Genomic DNA, 19,742 nt, shown 5'->3' on the forward strand with positions numbered 1-19,742 from the left:
GGGGGAGATGCAATGATGGGGGAGAGGCAGTGATGGGGGAGAGGCAGGGATGCGGGAGAGGCAGTGATGGGGAAGAGGCAGTGATGGGGGAGAGGGAGTGATGGGGAGAGGGAGTCATGGGGGAGAGGCAGTGATGGAGAGGGAGTGATGGGGGAGAGGCAATGATGGGGGAGACGGAGTGATGGGGGAGAGGGAGTGATGGGGGACAGGCAATGATGGGGGAGAGGGAGTGATGAGGGAGAGGGAGTGATGGCGGAGAGGCAGGGATGGGGGAGAGAGAGTGATGGGGGAGAGGCAGTGATGGGGGAGAGGCAGTGATGGGGGAGAGGCAGTGATGGGGAGAGGGAGTGATGGGGGAGAGACAGTTATGGGGGAGAGGCAGTTATGGGAGAGAGAGTGATGGGGGAGAGGCAGTGATGGTGGAGAGGCAGTGATGGGGGAGAGGCAGTGATGGGGGAGAGGCAGTGATGGGAGAGAGGCAGTGATGGGGGAGAGGGAGTGATGGGGGAGAGGGAGTGATGGGGGAGAGGCAGTGATGGGAGAGAGGCAGTGATGGGGGAGAGGGAGTGATGGGGGAGAGGGAGTGATGGGGGAGATGCAATGATGGAGAGAGGCAGTGATGGAGAGGCAATGATGGGGGAGAGGGAGTGATGAGGGAGAGGGAGTGATGGGGGAGAGGCAGTGATGGGGGAGAGGCAATGATGGAGGAAAACCAGTGATGGGATGAGAGGGAGTGATGGGGGAGAGGCAGTGATGGGGGAGAGGCAGTGATGGGAGAGAGGGAGTGATGGGGGAGAGGCAGTGATGGGAGAGAGGCAGTGATGGGGGAGAGAGGAAGTGATGGGGGAGAGGCAGTGATGGGAGGAAGACAGTGATGGGGGAGAGGCAGGGATGGGGGAGAGGCAGTGATGGGGGAGAGGCAGTGATGGGAGAGAGGGAGTGATGGGGGAGATGCAATGATGGAGAGAGGCAGTGATGGAGAGGCAGTGATGGGAGAGAGGGAGTGATGGGGGAGAGGGAGTGATGGGGGAGAGGCAGTGATGGGGGAGAGGCAGTGATGGGGGAGAGGCAGTGATGGGGGAGAGGCAGGGATGGGGGAGAGGCAGTGATGGGGGAGAGGCAGTGATGGGGGAGAGGCAGGGATGGGGGAGAGGCAGTGATGGGGGAGAGGCAGTGATGGGGGAGAGGAAGTGATGGGGGAGATTCAATGATGGAGAGAGGCAGTGATGGAGAGGCAATGATGGGGGAGATGCAATGATGGAGAGAGGCAATGATGGGGGAGAGGCAGTGATGGGGGAGAGGCAGTGATGGAGGAGAGGCAGTGATGGGGGAGAGACAGTGATGGGGGAGAGAGTGATGGGGGAGAGAGAGTGATGGGGGAGATGCAGTGATGGAGGAGAGGCAGGGATGGGAGACAGGCAGTGATAGGGGAGAGGCAGTGATGGGGGAGAGGCAGTGATGGAGGAGAGGCAGTGATGGAGAGGCAGTGATGGGGGAGAGGCAGGGATGGGGGAGAGGCAGGGATGGGGGAGAGGCAGTGATGGGGGAGACACAATGATGGGGGAGAGGCAGTGATGGGGGAGAGGGAGTGATGGGGGAGAGGCAGTGATGGGGGAGAGGCAGTGATGGGGGAGAGGCAATGATGGGGGAGAGGGAGTGATGGGGGAGCGGCAGTGATGGGGGAGAGGCAGTGATGGGGGAGAGGCAGTGATGGGGGAGAGGCAGTGATGGGGGAGAGGCAGTGATGGGAGAGGAGTAATGGGGGAGAGGCAGTGCTGGGGGAGAGGCAATGACGGAGAAAAACCAGTGATGGGGTGAGAGGGAGTGATGGGGGAGATGCAATGATGCAGAGAGGCAGTGATGAAGAGGCAATGATGGGGGAGAGGCAGTGATGGGGGAGAGATTACCGCGGGAGCCGCAAGCGTGCGTGTGCACTGCTGAGACTGCGGGGCCACCGAGCGAGCGCGATAACACATTTCTTAATTCCATTCTAAAAGTTTGGAAACTCTTTGTCCGTGGCATTTACGCCGTCTGGCCCAGCCTCACCCGGCCAAGTGGTGCCGTGGTCGAGGCGCTCTGCTCGCGATCGCAAGGTCATGCAATCATAAAGTCACGCGATCGGTCATGTCGTTTAACTCCCAGGCAGGTTGTCCATCCTGACCTCATCCCTCGGGGGGTGGATAGCGTTCATGCTACTTGGTGGGACATCATGTGACTCTTTAGTGGATACAGCGGTCCCTGTCATAGGAATGTGGTATTTCCACTGCCCAACCCGGGGGCTTTTTGCCAGCTCGTTTTTGGAGACACGGACCCAGCACTGCTGAGAACCTGGGTTCGAATCCCAGGCTCCCACCCACCCGTGATTTTAACGACTCGCTCAGTTGCTCACCCTGTAAGCACCAATCAACGAGGTAAGAGCTCATCGCAATAACAACCTGCCCAATCAATCCCGTCTGTTAAATGAGCCTCGTTTGGGGATTTAACCGTACAAAAATATGCATGCGTTAGGCACCCGTCCACCAATTACCCTCGTGCATAGCACTATATATAAATCTTATTAAAATGCTTTTTTCTGTAAATATTTCATTGGCAAAGTCACCCAAAATTGCAAACAATTGGCAGCCGTTTACCCGTGGCTGCACACCACGGGAAAGGGGAGCAGAGTCAAGGATGTGATGCATGGGGAAGATTAAGTGAACGAGGAAAAGGGAATAGAAAAGAGAAAGAATGGGAAATCAGGGAAATGGGAGGAAAAGGAATGGAGAAATGTGAGCAGAGAGTCCGGAGAGATGAAGATCGGGAGGAAGAGGCTCCTATCAGGGCCTCCACGCTGCTGCTGCTACTGCGCAGAGTCTGTTTTCTGAGTGGGTGGTGATGGGGAGAGGGGAGGGGTGCAGAGTGGGCGTAGCCACACAGAAGTCACGTGATTTACAGGAAACTTTGCATTTAGAGTATTTGGCTGCAATAAATTTCCACGTGATTAGCCGCTTAATTGAGCTATCATTTGGGCCCAGGTCGCTTCTGAAAAAGAGCTATGTAGATCCGTGGGCCTTACCTGGTAACATAGCAAAAAATGTGTTTAGTTTTATATATACGCGGGCATCGTTAGTGTTGGTGAGCTGTGTGGTCAGTTTGGAGCTTTTGACTTGTGAGGAGTGACTCTCACAGTTGAGTTCTGGGTTAGTGATGATCCGGGCCGCAGTTGTGTTGCCGAGACCCTCCACCGCCTGATGCGGTTTACGAGCGTAATTTGATGACGCACCAATTGCTGTAGTTTAGAGCTCCACTTGGCGATTCTCACGACCAAAATGTAGCGATTAACCCACACCTCAATCACGCATCGTAAGGTAGGCTGTAAACTACAAACTAAACTTTTGTTTTATTTTACCAGGTAAGGGCTACGTAGCTCTTTTTCAGAAGGGACCTGGCCACAAATGATAGCCCAACGAAGTGGCTGTGCGTGGGGGAATTTATAATACTCTAAATTCACGTCGATGATGATTCTACATTTGGAGGGAAAAACCGGAGGACCTGGAGAAAACTTCACGTGACCACAGGGAAAGAGAGAGACATGCAAACTTCAAATATACAACAGGAGTCGGGATCGAACCCACGACCTTGTGTACACCAGGCGAGGTAGTTAACATCTCTCCACGCGAAAGTCAACGTGAAAAGTGTCTGATGGATAGACACACACACGGACGAACAGACGGATGGACAGACGGACCGACGGATATCTATTTCACGGGCATAGCACGAAGCATCGTCGCTCAGCCTCCCCTATTAAAAGGGCTCTGTTTTTAAAGGGAGACCTGGGGGAGGAGGTGGGGGATGGGGGGCTAGGCACAGCCACCAAACGCTGTACAGAGCCCCCCATTGTTCAAGTGTAATACATTTGCCTTTGATCTTAATTCAGAAAATCGAGCAGTTGTCGAAGGAGGGCGTGCGGGTGGGCGGCTCTGCTGTGCGCGGCGTCTAATCCAACACGGGCGGAGGCAGTGAGGGTTGGGGGATCACCGCCGCTCATGGTTGCGCAACTCCCTTAACGCTTATCCCCGTTCCGATGATGCACGCGTATGCCATCAGTTGTTCTTCTCTTTCCGATGCCGTTCGGGATGACGTGCGCGTGCGGAGCCGGAAGAAAAAAAACTCAAATAGAATAACTTCATCACTACCGAGGCTCCCACAGGGCCACGCGGGGGTGGTGGGGAGGGGGGGGGGCTTGGCGGCAGCTAACGTAGAGTGCGGTTCGTGCCGCTGCAGTTCTCTGCTGCGGCGAGTACAGTTGTCTTTAAAAGCAACGCCGTTACGACGCCTCTCGAAATCAAATTAACGCCGAATCGCTCGCACGCTCCCAGATTCAGCGGCGCGAACGGGACCCCCCCCCACCCACCCACCCTGCAACTTGCAGTCGCCTGGGAATGGAAAAGGGTTTCATTCCACCTGAAGAATAAGGAGAAGAAGGCGGTCACAGTAAAGAGCGCGGACTGACATCACCCCTGTCGCTTCCCTGATGGGATAGAGTGTTGCCCCCCTCGCACACAAGCGAGGGATTTCTGCGGGTGCTCCCACACGCATAAGCACTCGTTAATTGGATGTGAACATATTCACATCGACATATATATACGTGCAGAGGACTGCAGACAATTGTTGGTCACGCCGGCTCACCGCCTCGCTGCTGCCTCGTAGCTTTGTGTGGTTCCCGAAGGATTGTGAGATGCAGTTTGCATGAACAACGCTGTAGAGAACTAAACTAAGTTAGACCCTCGGAGGAGTCTGACCACAGATATTTCGCATCCGTCCGGGGGGTCAATCTGCAGCGCTAATGGGACCTAATTGGTGTAAACGTAACAGTAAATATAAATAATTGAGTGCGCCTCTCTGCATCTCTCTATATCGTTCTGTCTCTATGTCTGTGCTTGTATCTCTCTCTGTCTGTGCGGCTCTTAACTCCCTCTGCTTTGCTGTCTCTTTCTCTGTGCATCTCTGTCTATGTGTGACTGTCTGTGTGTGTGTCTCTCTCTTACCTCTTTGTCCCTCTGTCTTTCTCTCTCTGTGTGTCTGTTTCCCTCTCAGGCTTCTACAGCACCCGAACATCATGCAGTGCTTGGGACAGTGCACGGAGTCCTCTCCGTACTTGCTGGTCATGGAGCTCTGCTCGCTGGTGAGACAACACACGTGGAACAAAGACCTCCCGTGTTAGCCTTAACAGACTGTTGGGGCAAGTGCTGTTAGCGAGCACCTGTAAAGGCCGGCACGGCACACGTGGGGGTGGTGGTGGCCAGCACCACGCCCGGCCGCCTTTGTCTCCCCAGTGGCGATGTTTACACATCGCACCAGGTACTCATTTGGGGCCGAGTCGACCTTGGGGAGGCCCAGGACCGGTTCAGATAATCGTCACCGGTGTTGGCCGTGAGCGGGAATCAAACTCGGGTTGCTGGGTTCGTAGCGCAGCACGCAAACCACTACACTACCGCTACACTACCGCTCCCTAGACAAGACACGCACACATTAGACGCGCACGCACACGTCCACGTGCACACGCATGCAAACCCGTGCACGTGCGTTTTGTATGCACTGTATAGTACTGAGAGTCTCTTTACATTTCTGAGTGCATTTTGCAAAACTCCTTGTAGAGTGTATGCAGTAGCTACGTTTTTGGGTATACTTTCAAAATATACTTGTGGGTGGAGCTACTTCCGAGGCTTTTTCAGTGCACTGTGTGAATGTGTTAGTGGGAGTGGCTACCCCCAGTTTTTGAGGTGCACTGTGTGAACGTGCACGTGGGAGTGGATACCCCGAGTTTTTGGGGTGCACTTTGTGAATATGTTGGTGAGAGTGACCACTACCCCCAGGGTTTTGGGGTACACTGTGTGAACGTGCACGTGCGAGTGACCACTACCCCCATGGTTTTGGGGTACAATGTGTGAATGTGCACGTGGCAGTGACCACTACCTCTAAGGTTTTGGGGTACAATGTGTGAATGTGCGCATGGGAGTGACAACTACCCCCAGGGTTTTGGGGAACAATGTGTCAATGTGCACGTGGCAGTGACCACTACCCCTAGGGTTTTGGGATACACTGTGTGAATGTGCGCATGGGAGTGACAACTACCCCCAGGTTTTTGGGGTACACTGTGTGAACGTGCCATCAGGCTATGAATGGTGTGGCCAAACCCTCACTGGACATCTGTCGCACCATGTGGCTTCTCTAACCTTGTTACTGACATCGTTTAGCTCCAGAGTTACAAATACCTGTCCTCAAATCTCTCATAGTGGCCATGTGTGGGCAGTGAGTTCGTGGGTGTGCGTGTGTGTCTGTTTATGTATGTGGGGGGTGGTAGTGTAGTGGTTAGTGTACTGCACGATGAACCGAGTTCGATTTCCGCTCACGGCCAAAAATCAGTGACGATTATTTGAACCAGTCCTGGGCCTCCCCTTGGTCGACTCATCCTCAATTAAGTACCTGGTGCAGTCTATGTGAGAAAAAAACCATCAGCACTGGGGAGACAAAGCTGGCCGGAATTGGTTTCTGACCATCCACTCCCTTAGTGTGCCGTGCCGGCCTTAATTGCTGCTCGCTAACAGCACATGACCCTAAAGATTTTTAAGGCTATACAGGGAATCTTTGTTTTATTTTTGTCTATGTTTGTGCGCGTACAATATATGTGTGTGTGTAAGTATGTGTGTCTATGTTAGTGTGTGTGTGGGTGTCTTTGTTTGTGTGCATATGCATGCCTATGTTTGTGTGCATATGCATGCCTATGTTTGTGTGTATGTAGGCGACTGTGTGTGTATGCATGTGGGTCTCTACGTGTCCGCGCGTATATAGCGTGTCTATGTTTGTGTGTGTGTGGATTTACTGCTATCGTCAGACGCACGCACGCACCCACACACGTTGCTGATCCATGACCCCCGGGGAGGGCAGCCCCACCTCCATGTAGGGATGGTGTGGCCGGCCCAGGGAGGGACTCTCAAGCGTCGACCCGAGTACACACAACGGCGTGTGTATGTTTGTGTGTGTGTGTATGTATGCACGCGTGTATGTTTCTGAAGTTTCAGGTCTTCTCGGCCACGGTCATTCCCTCCCTTCTCTACGCTTGCGAAACGTGGACCCCCCCTAATTGAGCATCTTCGCCGGTTAGAAACATTTAGGCTAGCCTGCCTACGATCCATCCTGGGTTTAACCAGCAGGCTGGATTGTGTGAGGAGCTCACAAATCCTTGAAAGATCTGGGCAAGGTTTCATCGGTGAGCTCCTCCGGCAGGCAAGGCTGCGTTGGCTGGGTCATGTAGCCCGCATGCCCAGCCACCGCATGCCGAAACAGCTTTTGTTCGGCCAGATCAAGGGGGCTAAACGGGCATGGCACGAGCTAGAGAAGAGATGGAATGATGTGGTACAGGAGGACGTGGAGCTGAGTGGACTTGCCGATGACCGGTACCAGCAGTGTCAAGATCGGCCTCTGTGGAGGAGGCTCGTGAAGTACGCTACTGGGCAGTTGGAGGCAGTCGCCCTCCAACAACAACGGAGGGCAGAGGAGCGACGCTCATAACAACGAGTGGTGCGCCGGGTGGCTAAAGCACAGCAGGTTGGCACAGTAGGGGGCACAGGTGGTGCATCAGCCAGTCATCTTAGTCAGTCGACCCGTGGCACTTGGGTCTGCCCCGTGACCTCCTGCCTGCGGGCGTTCGACACCTCACGTGGCCTCAAGGTGCACATGGCCTGGCACAAGCGTCGTGGTGACGTCACCGCCACTTAGTGGCGAATGGCGGTTGTTGTTGTTGTATGAGTATCTATGTGTGGGCTGTAGCGCAGCGGTTAGCACGCTGCACTATGAACCCGGCCACCCGAGTTCGATTTCCGCTCACGGCAAACACCAGTGAATATTATCTGAACCGGTCCTGAGCGTTCCCTAGGTCGACTCAGCATCAAACGAGTACCAGGTGCGGTGTGTAAACATCGCCACTAGGTAGACAAAGGCGGCCGCCGGTCGTGGTGCTGGCCACCCACCCCCTCGTGTGCCGTGCTGGGTTTCATTGGTGCTCGCTAAAAGCACTTTGCCCTCACAGTCTGTTAAAGGCTATGTGGGGGATCTTTGTCTTTGTGTGAGTATCTATGCGTATATGTATATTTGAGTATCTTTGTGTGTGTGTATATGAGTATCCACGTGTCTGTGTGTATGAGTACGCACGTGTGTATGTCGTGTGTTGGGCTATGCTATTCTGGGTGGCCCCTCCGGTGACAAAGAGCCAATGAACTTCCAGGCCAGTTTTTCATCGACCTAATTAGGTATCCGACGTTATCCCTTGAGGCAGCTGGGGGGGGGGGCAAAAAATGCCCCCCCTCCCCTCCTTCGCAACACGTTTCACCACATCAGACACCGCGTTCAAAAATATCATCCTCACAAGCCTCCTACGCACCCACCATCGTCATCTCTCCTCCTCCACCTCCCACTCCTCCTGCTGCTCCTCTTGAGCTGACCGTGAACCGAGGCACTGGGGTGACAAAGGCGGTCGGGGCGGCACGCACAACACCGCCACCGCGCTGTTGTGCGTGCGAAGTGGCCAAGCAGATGGGACAGCGCCACGGCGATGGACTTTGAATCCATCTGTGCGGCTCTTCGAATAGTTACTTGGCTCCTTCGCGCATGCGGTTGGCGGGGGGGGGCAGTCTCTCCAGGCTCTCCGGTTTCCTTTCCACACGAAGGCAAACAACTCGTGAGATGGGATTGGCCAAGCATCACCGACGCGGCAACCCTCCTGAAGACGGAGTCTCGGGACTCGGCGAAGCTCCCTTGAGTTAGCGGCATCGCGTTGCTCTTCCGTGTACAACAGGTGCTTGCTAACAGCACTGGCACCCCCCACCCCCCCCCCCCGTGCTCTATGAAACTGCATTCCATCCGGGGAATTCTCGCCTTTTACTTGACTTTTTTTTCGTCCAATCTGTAGACGATGTGCCGTAATCACACCGGTAATTCCAGAGTGGTCGTTGTTTGGACAGGCTTGCCCCTGCCATAGGAATGCGGAATGCCCCACCGCTGGCTCAAGGCTACCAATGCATACGAGGACCGTTCAATGCTCGTTTGAGCAGGGAGACTCGTTGACTTGCGGTTCAAAATAAATTCAAAGGCGCAGAAGCACCTCCCAATTTGCTTCCTCCTGCTAGTCAGCAAACCAAACTAACAAGCAGAGGCATTTTATGATGTTAATGAGATGTATATAGCGCCTTTACTAAGGCGCGTTTTACTAAGGCACTTTGCAGCGATTATAAAATTACACGTAGCATGATAATAATTTTAAATGAAGAATTGGGTTATTGTACGTAAGTTCTATGCAGAACCTCCAACTTGCTTCCCGTGTCCTCTTCCACCCCACACGTCATGCCCATCACAGCCGCCTCAACGCCTTCCTGCCACGTTTTGCTGGTTACCCTTCCCCGTACGTAAACTTAAAGCCCTTCTGTTTATCCGCTGCTGGATGAGAGCCTCCCAACCCCCCCCCCCCCCACACGCCCTGTGGATCGTGTGGGTGGGGGGGGTGGGGGGGGTGTCATTTGACCATACTTCACCACGCTGGTTAGTGCGGGTTGATGAATGCGTCCCACTTATCTCCGAGTACCACGGATTCACGTGACGTAACTACGGTTACAGCACAGCGTTGGATTTAGCCACCGGTGCCCTCCGCTGACCACAGTGTAGCACAGCGCCGGGGCCGCCTACGGCAACCGGGCGTGCACATGGGTGGGTCGCCCGCCCGAGCGCTCTCCAGGCTCGACCCTTGCTCGTCGACCCCGGAGACCTGACGGGCGGCGTGTCGCGAGCGGGTCGGTCTGTGGCCCGGCCGTGCGCAGGACCGCGGTGCGTTTCAAGGCCACTTTGGGTGACCAGGCCCCCATCGTGAGACTCCGAGGTCCATCCCCCTCCCCCTTCCCCATTATCAAGGCCTCTTGTGTGGTGGCCGGCTGGCTCAAAGGGCCGAGCGCCGAGCTGGCTGCACCTCCGATTAGCACGGTTGGCTACGTACGGTGCCAAAGGAGTTCAACGTGCATGCGTGCACAGTGGCGCCAGCGACTTCGTGGGCACGGATCGGAGTGTCGGCCGGGCTGTGTTTAAGCCGGGCTCCTCCAATGCGGAGGGTCGACGTGCACAGCCCGGACCACGCGAGGAAAGCCATCGCAACTCCCGTTCAGATTTTCAGTCAAGAGTAAGAAAAATATCGGCTTAACCGTCGTTTGGCGAGCATTTCTCTTCAATGGCAGAGCGGGGTTTGGAAAAGTGCTGCCCCCTTAGTCTGTAGCCTCAGAGGTCATTCGGAGGGACCTCGGAAGTAGTTCTGTGATATCCGATTCCGCGGGGAGATTTCCCGAAGGGATTCCTCTTCGGCTCGAGACGACGCGACGCCGATTAGCACGATCGGGATTAAAGTTAGCGCTAAAATTACCGATTAAAATGCGAAATATATTAATGTTCTTTTGAAACCAAGGGTCCCTTTGTGAGACCGTGCGTGGCGCTTTGCGTCTGGCCCGCCCCCGCACTCGCGCGTGTCACCGCGGGGTTCGGTGACCCTGGGGTAGCGCGCCCCGGTAAACAGGATGTTGCATCAGCCCTGTTTACACGGCCGTCGCAGAGGCGTTCCGCGTTATTCAATAATCCTACGTCTAAAATGACAGCGTTAAGCAAATAAGTATATATATCTCGCAACTAAAATCCGTCTAAAATTAAACCTGCTCACTGCTCGCTGGCCAAGGAATCCGTATCGCAGGCCCAGAGAGCCGCCATTGTAATTATCCCTCCGGTCGGCTTATCGCAGTGGAGTGTTTTTGTTAGTTAAACAGCGCTATAATGCTTTAGAGTCAGTATTATTAATATTATAAGACGATCCGATGAGTAAGACGCACCCCAAACTTGTGCTCGGTGTAAAGTTACGCAAGTATATTGGCTTACACACCCACAAAGACCCCCTTATAGCCTTAACAGACTGTTTGGGGCAAGTGCTGTTAGTGAGCACCTATTAAAGGCTGACATTGAGGCACACGAGGGGGTGCGTGTGGCGAGCAACACGCCCCCCCCCCTCCCCCAGGTCGCCTTTGTGGTGATGTTTACACACCGCACCAGGTACTCATTTGAGGCTGAGTCGACCTAGGGTAGGCCCAGAACCGGTTCAGTTAATCGTCACTGGTATTGACCCGCGGGGATCGAACCGAGTTGCCCGGAATCGAACCCGGGTTGCCGGGTTACCGGGTTGGTAGAGCAGCATGCTTATTGCTATCCCTTACCACTCCCGACTTTGTGGGGTCAACAAGTGATTCTCGTACACTCACGCACACATACACATTGACAAAGACACGCGCACACACACATACACACACAAAGACACACGCACGTGCGGATACACACACACGCACACACACGCACAAAATGGAATTCTTACCGATTTCGTTTATAAGACTCGTCTCTGTCGTTTGCTTTAAAATAGCGGGGAAAACAAAGTAACGCTTTATGTTCACGGAGAATACAGCAAGACGCTAAGTTAGGATCGGGCCACCGGGGTGGGGAGCATTCGCCTCACGATCAGGGAGAAAGGTTATACGTTTGATTCCTGGTCAACTTAGATCAACATGTACATCATGGGGCCTCCTTTGCCAGTGTCACAACATAAGAATAGGTTTTCCCCTTCCAAAACACTAAACTGAAACCTTTTGCAAGGAATCATGTCTGCATTAACCACAGATACTTGTGGTGAAAATACAAACAAATAAACATGCTCTGACAGTGTGTGCATTGTCTTTGAAACTGATTGGTCCACACCAGAGACAGCTTCCTTTAGAGCCTCGTCTCAAACGGTGTTAGACCAGAGGAGGCCAAAAAGGCGAACAGCACAAAGACAATGCCACTATGAGGACAATGATTCCTTGCAGACATGATTCCTTGCGAAAGGTTTCAGTTTGGTGTTTTAACATCTTAACACCTGTTTTGTTGCCAGAAAAAAAAGGGGAAACCATCATGGTCATGATGATCATCATCATCAATCATCCTGACTTTGTGGGCTGGTCAACAGTGATCGTTCGTCGTGAACGTGGAATTACCACCACCGCCAAACTGAGATGAGCGCCGGGCCCTTGGTCGTTTGAACGCTTAGACTCTCTGAGACGCTTAAATTACGATAATAAATGATAATATACGACGGCGACGGGGATAATCCTTGCGTTCAATAGCCGTACGACACGCGTGCTGTTCAGCCGTCATCGCAATTAATTACCATAATTGTACTTTTAAATGCAGGATGCTGAGACACACAAAAAAAATCAACGCCCGCAGCTGTTGTTTTTGTACAGAAAGGTTTTTTTTTACTTCTTCGGATGCAAAGTGCAGTATGCACTTGCACGTGCGTGTCTATTTTTATGACGATACATATTTTTTTTATCTTTACATATACATTAAAAACTTAAAAATCCGAGCGCGTTTGACGATGCCACCTCGGCCCGCTGTCTGACGAATCCCACGAAACGGCCCTGAAAGAATGTTTCAGGGGCCATTGTCGTGGCCGCCCCGATGCCATCATTGCGTTATTCGGGAGCAGCGGCGGTGGCAGCAGCGAATGCCCCACGCTGAGCGGCAGGAATGTTAAGGGGGGGGGGGGGTGGTGGGGGTCCCCGGGGGGGTGGGGGTCCCCGTCGTTTGTGTTGGGGCGAGGAGAGGTCGGTCGGTCGGTCGGTCCACGTCGACTGCGCAGAAGCCACCGAGACGGGGAGAGCTTAGCAGCTCACACTCGGGACATATGTGAAAAAAGAGCCTCGTGGCTCATCGGATTCCTCCAGCCTGGGATGAAGATTATGATCATAGGGATTATGAGCAAGGGCCTTGCCCAGCTGCAAACAGCCAGAGAGATCCAAAAGGGTTGGTCGTTGTGCAGTAACTACCACAGGTTTTTATGTTGAGGGGTGGGGGGGGGGTCGGGGGGGATGCGTTCCTGCAAGGTGCGACGACGACGAATATCCAAATGACGTCGATCAAAGCGATTGACGGTGCAGGCTGAGAGGCGACCGGATAAGGAGGAAGGACACGCGACGATGCTGTCGGCAACGTGGGTGTGGGTTGAGGCGACCTGGGTGTGGGTTGAAGCGACATGAGTGTGAGTTGAGGCGACATGGGTGTGGGTTGAGGCGACATGAGTGTGGGCTGAGGTGACATGAGTGTGGGTTGAGGCGACGTGGGTGTGGGTTGAGGCGACGTGGATGTGGGTTGAGGTGACATGGGTGTGGGTTGAGGCGACGTAGGTGTGGAGGGGACATGGGTGTGGGTGTGGAGGCGACATGAGTGTGGGTTGAGGCGACGTGGGTGTGGGTTGAGGCGACATGGGTGTGGGTTGAGGCGACGTGGGTGTGGGTTGAGGCGATGGGTGGGTTGAGGCGACGTGGGTGTGGGTTGAGGCGACATGGGTGTGGGTTGAGGCGACGTGGGTGTGGGTTGAGGCGACGTGGGTGTGGGTTGAGGCGACGTGGGTGTGGGTTGAGGCGACATGGGTGTGGAGGCGACATGGGTGTGGAGGCGACATGGGTGTGGGTTGAGGCGACGTGGGTGTGGGTTGAGGCGACGTGGGTGTGGGTTGAGGCGATGTGTGGGTTGAGGCGACGTGGGTGTGGGTTGAGGCGACATGGGTGTGGGTTGAGGCGACGTGGGTGTGGGTTGAGGCGACGTGGGTGTGGGTTGAGGCGACGTGAGTGTGGGTTGAGGCGATGTGTGGGTTGAGGCGACGCAAATCGGGTAGCGGTGTTAATAAAGCGACGTGTTTGCGAAACGACGTAAAAAGGGGGGGGGGGGGGGGGGAGACGTGAATCGGGGTATTATTGTATATATGTTTATATCGGGATTGTCCCCTGTCCATAGGAATGTGGAATTTCCACTGCTATGGCTCAGGGCTCAGCCAAGGAGCTCAATGGGGCATTGCACAAAGTTACATAGAGACTCACAGAGTTACATAGAGATCCATAGAGTTACACAGAGACTCGCAGACCACAGCCCAAGACCGCCAGAAGTGGCAGCAGTTACCGGACATCGCAGGGTGGGAATGTGCAAACTAACAAGAGCAAAAACAACAAATTATATACAGGAAACCCACACCAGAACTGACTGCAAACAAGATAAGCAATAAATAAACACGATTCAAGACACTAATCTAACGGACTCGGACTTAACGAGCACGGCTGGAGCGTTCACAGCGACAGCGGTGGAGGTGATCCCCCAGCACGCCCCGAGCGCATGGCGAGAGAAGAGAGTGACACACAATCACTCGTTATTTTTAAAAGGGACTTGGGCCAAACATCTCACCAGAAGTAGTGCTCTCCTTGAAAAAAAAGTGTCTTGTACTGTACGTTTAATTTCTTTCGCACCGTAGCCCACCGCGCTAATAATCGAAGGGGGAAGATCAACAAACGGAAGATGTGGGAGAGCAAGGGTGCCACGGTGGCTAGGAGATGTTAACTACCTCGCCTGGTATACAGGAGGCCGTGGCTTCGATTCCGACCCTGACGCCTGCTGCTGCTGCTGTATATTTGGAGTTTACCTGTCTCTCTTCCCGTGATTGCGTGGGGAGTTTTGGATAATAAAAACAAATTATTCAGCTTAAGAAAAATACTCCCTTGACATTTCCTTGCTGAAATGAATACGTTAACGTTGCGCCCGTGGCGTAATTAAACATCTCGGAGCGTGTTTTCTTTTTAGCCGAGGGGGACAGTGTCGCTGTGCGGCACAAAGTGCACACAGCAGCTGCCTGGCGGCGGGCGTTCGTCTGCCAGGATGGGGCAATGTGCCCCACAGGTTATCGCAGTCAAGTAGCTTGCTAGGAATTATTTATTCAAAATCGGCAAACTTGGACTGTGACGCCGCCTCCGAATAACGCCGTGCGGTCTTCAGCAATGTCTGCCGTGAAGCAGATATCACTTTTCAGTGACGGTCGACGCACCTGCGGCATTGCTCTCGGCCAATTTTTCCGTGGCCTCTAACCTCTGCGCCGTGACCTCTGCCCCCCCCCGTACCCTCCTAACAGGGGGACGTGAAGGCGTACCTGCGCGGGCTGGCGGGGGTGACGGGCAGCGTAGTAGACGTGGAGCAGCTCCTTCGCATGGCCTTCGAGGTGTCGGCCGGCGTCACGCACATGCACCGCCACGGCTACACGCACAGGTGGGTCGCTCTCCCCGTCGCCCGCTCGACAATTCCCCGCAGCTCGATCGCTCGGTCCGTCCATTGCTCCCTCGCACTCACGAATCGCTCGACCGGTCGACCGGCCAGGGCTGTCCCCCGTCTCCACTCTGCGTGTCTGAGTCGCCACTTACTGCGCGTGCCTCCTGCGTCTCCGCTCTGTCCCGTTGTCTCTGCGTGTTTCAGCTGGGAGCGTGCGACTCTGCTCATATCCCGTGTCCCTGTGTTCCCGCACTTCCCTGCATCGCTACCCTTTCCTTTGTCTCTGCTCACTCCGTGTCCCCCCCTGCCCATCCCCGCCCGTCTCGTGAGCGTTGTTCGGAGTGCGCGGTTCAGCCCCGTGGACCGCGTGGGTATTGGAGAGCGTCCGTTCAGTTCCGGCAACAACATCCTGGTGCTGCCGAGTGGCACCTGAGACTCCAGCATCAGTGATTTTGTTGCCGGAACCAGGCACAAGCAACTTCCTCTCCTGCAACAACCACCACCGGGCACCGGCACCACCAACACCACCAACAGTCCTACCACCCTCACCACTCTCACCACCACCACTCTCACCATTCTCACCACTCTCACCACTCTCACCACCACCACCACACTCACCACTCTCACCACTCTCACCACTCTTACCACCACTACCACCACCACCAGTCCCACCACTCTCACCACCACTCTTACCACTCTCACCACCACTACCATCACCAGTCCCACCACTCTCACCACCACCACCACCAAAAGCCCTGCCACTCACCACCACCATTCCCGTCACTCTCACCACTATAATCACCATAACTGCCACCACCACCAAGAGCATCACCACCACCACCAAGAACATCACCAACACCTTTCCCACCACTCTCACCACTACCATCACCACAACTACCACCACCACCAAGAGCATCATCACCACCACCGAAAGCATCATCACCACCACCATCTCACACAGCCTCACACCATCTCGCACGTTCCCCTGTGTGACGGTGGCCGCTCTGCTTAGATTTTTGTTTTATTTTCCTCGCCGCGTTTGGTTCTCTTCTTATTCTTCTTCGTCCCTGGCGGCGACCCAACCGAGGTCATCCTTCAAATGGGACGCAGACGATCCGAGTCACTCCAGTTCTCACCACGGAATCATAAGAGGGGTGCCCGAGAGCCGCCCCCCTTTCCCTGCCTATATTGCACTATCTGGCATAGCGCCCCAATCCCCCTAACATCAGAAAGGAGAGTAGCAGGTGACCAGGACCGGCAAGTCCTCAAGTGGGACGTCCGCCATCAGCCAGCACCACCGCCCGTCGTTAACTGCTTCTTGTGCTCCACTATAACCACTTGTAACCGCATCGCCGGGAATCTGCCAGAACTTCCCCGTCGAGCAAAAATAATGGGGAGAAAAATGAAGTTACAATGGAGTCGGCGAGGAATCACCACCATCCACCGCCCCCCCTCCCCCCCCCCCAGTGAGGAGCTCGCGTCTGGTTCCAAATCCAAATGGCTCACATACATGGCGGAGCTTAAACAGACTGAATGGAGGGCAGATGCAACTCTCTCATGAAATCATGGGGGGGGGGGGGGGCTTCTGCAGCACAGCCGACCAATGTGCCTGTCAGGAGAAGCAAACCACGTGGGTCACATCTCCTGAGATGCCCTGCAGCAAACCGCAATGCTACTCCTCAAGATTTTGCAATGCCACCATCGGAAGCGGTGGCCTGCGCAGAACGTTGGGAAAGGACCCGTGTAGGTTGGACAGGAGACGCGAGGAAGAAGAGCTGTCTCAACAAGGCAGACGGACACCGCCCTCTACTGGAGGGCGCTCGAGGGCCCGCATTTTCAAAGAGAAGGCTCCTCCCTCGTCCCTAACGTCCGAGCATCGATTCAAACAAGGCCTGACCCTGCTGACAGGAGACAGCGTCTGTGCGTCGAAACCGGTCCAGGGTTTTGCTGATGCCGAATCGTGTAAAAGAATTATTTACACTGCTGCCATCGTACACGAGAGTGGAATAGTAGAATGCAGTTGGGGGCATTTTCACGCTTCCCTCCACCTCCTCCCCCCACCCCAAATCACTCCCCCTCCCTCTCTTTCTCTGGGAGCTTAAAAACCCGAACGCCCTCTCGTCGACGCCGACTTTGGCATCCGGCTCCTGAACCGCATCGCCGCTACTACCGCTTGCGCCGCGGGCGTTGTGCGCATGCGTAACATCGAGTGGACTCTCTTTTTGCCGTCGGGCGGACGGCGGACGCCGTCGGATTGGCAGTGGCAGTGGGAACAAATCACAGTGACTGCAGAGTCGGAGATGTGGACAGAACTCCAGTGTCTGTGATTTCGTTCTCCACTCTGCTCGCCCAAACATCCTCCCACCTCCACACCCAAACTTTCGACCCGCGACCTCGTCATCTCGACCCTTTGGCGGCGACGCGGCCGCCCGGGGGTAATCGCGTTCGCCGCTCGTTGCGGAGGTTCTGCGGTTCGAACCCTGGCGGGCCGCCCTGGGTAATACTGCGAGTGCGAGAAGCGTAGATTTTTTAAATACTTCTGCCTTCAGTAAGTTCCTGAAAAGTGCCGCGGTTAGCGGAAATCGTGTTAAGCGGAAGCAGTTTCCCTGTGAATAATGTAACGATAAACATTTGGCGAGATGCAATGTACTACGCACACACACACGGGGGGGGGGGGGAATGGCAGGACAAATAACCGAGGGTACCGCATTACTGCATCATTCTGCGTACCGTATCACTGCACTGCTCAGCCGCGCGGCTCAAGAAAGTAGTTAGGTGTCGACCGCTCACGAGCCGCGTTATAATGGCGCTCGTTCCGCGTTCCTCTTGTCACGTCTGTCTTTCACTCCCGCCGCCCCCCCTGCCCCCCCACGACCCCCCCCCCCTTCACCACCGGGTGCCACCACCGCCGCGTGTTGAGTCACGTAATGGGGTAATTGTGCCATGGCCTTTAGCGGGGGGGGGGGGGGGGGGCGTCCACGGAAACTGCTCCGTGGGTCTATTACGATGGCCAGGGATGCATTGCATTGCGAAGTGTGTCCGTGCGTGTGCGGGGTCAATGTGACCAATATTCGACCGTTCGCGAGCCTCCCCTAGGTCAGCCCTAAATTAGTATTGTACCTGGTGCGGTGAGCAAACATCAGCACCGGACGTGGAGTTGGCCACCTTCCCTCCTCGTGTGCCGTGCCGGCCTTCATAGGTGCGACTCGCTAACAGCACTTGCCCCTACAGTCTGTTAAAGGCTGTCCGGGGGATCTTTGTCCATGCATGTGTGTGTGAGTTGTTTGTTTCGTCAGGTTTTTTGGCCGGATGCACCACGCTATATTTAGCCGCATGTTTAACCCTCAATTAGTTTAATTGCCGTGCGATTACGGTCGCTGTCGCGTGCTCATTCGCCCCGCGTGCGTGCGCTTTCACTCACTTCTCCACCTCGGTCACCACCACACTCGTTTCATTCACTCATTTCTTCACCGCACTCACCTCTTCACCCCCCACCTGCCCCCCACTTCGCTTCACTCCTCTGTTCACCTCACTCACCTCTTCACCTTGCTCCCATCACCCCCGTCGGTTTCCCAGTGACCTTGCCCTGAGGAGCTGTCTCTTGACCTCTGACCTCACGGTGAAGATCGGAGACTATGGCACAGCCGCCACCAAGTACAAGGTGAGACACCCATCCCTACAGCCAACTCTACAGCCAACCCTACAACCAACACTACAGCCAACCCTACAGCCAACCCTAAGTCATCCCCCTATAGCTACTCCTACAGCCATACCTATTTGCATGGTTCATGATGTACGGTGCTAAATCTGTTCAGCATAAATACATGCCTACAGCCAACCCTATACCCACCCCTACAGCCAAATCTACAGCCTTCTAGAAAGCCATCCCTACAGTCAACCCTGCACCCATCCTGACAACCTTCCTTACACCCATCCCTACAGCCATACCTACACCCATCCCTACAGCTACCCCTACAGCCATCCCTACACCTATCCCGACAGTCAACCCTACAGATATCCCTGCAGCCATATCTACAGCCATCGCTGCAGGCAACCCTACAGCTTTCCCTACAGCCAACCCTACATCCCTACAGCCAGTCCTATACCTATCCCTACACCCATCCCTACAGCCAATCCTACAGCCATCCCTACAGCCAACCGTCCGATCAACCCTACACCCATCCCTACAGCCAAACCTACAGCTACCCCTACAGCCAACCCTACACCCATCTCTACAGCCAACCCTACAGCCAACCCTACACCCATCCCTACAGCCAACCGTCCATCTATCCCTACACCCACGTGTGTACACATGTACGTGTGCATGCCAATGCGTGTGTAAATGCATTGCTTGTGCATGCCTGTGCATGCGTACACGTGTGCGTGTGCACATGCGTCTGTGTGTGTGCGTGCGTGTGCATGTGAACACGTGTGTGCGTGTCTCGCTCGTGTATAAGTGGTAGTGCAGCGGTCAGCGCGCTGCGCTACGAACCCGGCGACCAGAGTTTGATTGCCGTTCACGGCCACCAACACCAGTGAGGATGATCTGAACCGGTCCTGGGCCT

The 19,742-nt window shown here is 54.8% G+C and overlaps 1 protein-coding gene across 2 annotated transcripts in view; it reads left to right on the forward strand.

Annotated features, from left to right (window-relative positions):
• Positions 1 to 19,742, forward strand: part of LOC116956494 (uncharacterized) — a 116,891-nt gene that overhangs the window by 88,919 nt on the left and 8,230 nt on the right. For both annotated transcript variants that reach the window (XM_076052300.1, XM_076052302.1), the window contains 3 exons: positions 5,077 to 5,164; positions 15,044 to 15,177; positions 18,754 to 18,838. In XM_076052300.1, the coding sequence (XP_075908415.1) occupies positions 5,077 to 5,164; positions 15,044 to 15,177; positions 18,754 to 18,838 (307 nt within the window). The remainder of the gene's footprint in view (positions 1 to 5,076; positions 5,165 to 15,043; positions 15,178 to 18,753; positions 18,839 to 19,742) is intronic.

This window comes from Petromyzon marinus, chromosome 3, assembly GCF_048934315.1.
Source record: "Petromyzon marinus isolate PM22_M1 ecotype Great Lakes invasive population chromosome 3, UKy_Petmar_22M1.pri1.0, whole genome shotgun sequence".
In the NCBI taxonomy this organism is placed as follows: Eukaryota; Metazoa; Chordata; class Hyperoartia; order Petromyzontiformes; family Petromyzontidae; genus Petromyzon; species Petromyzon marinus.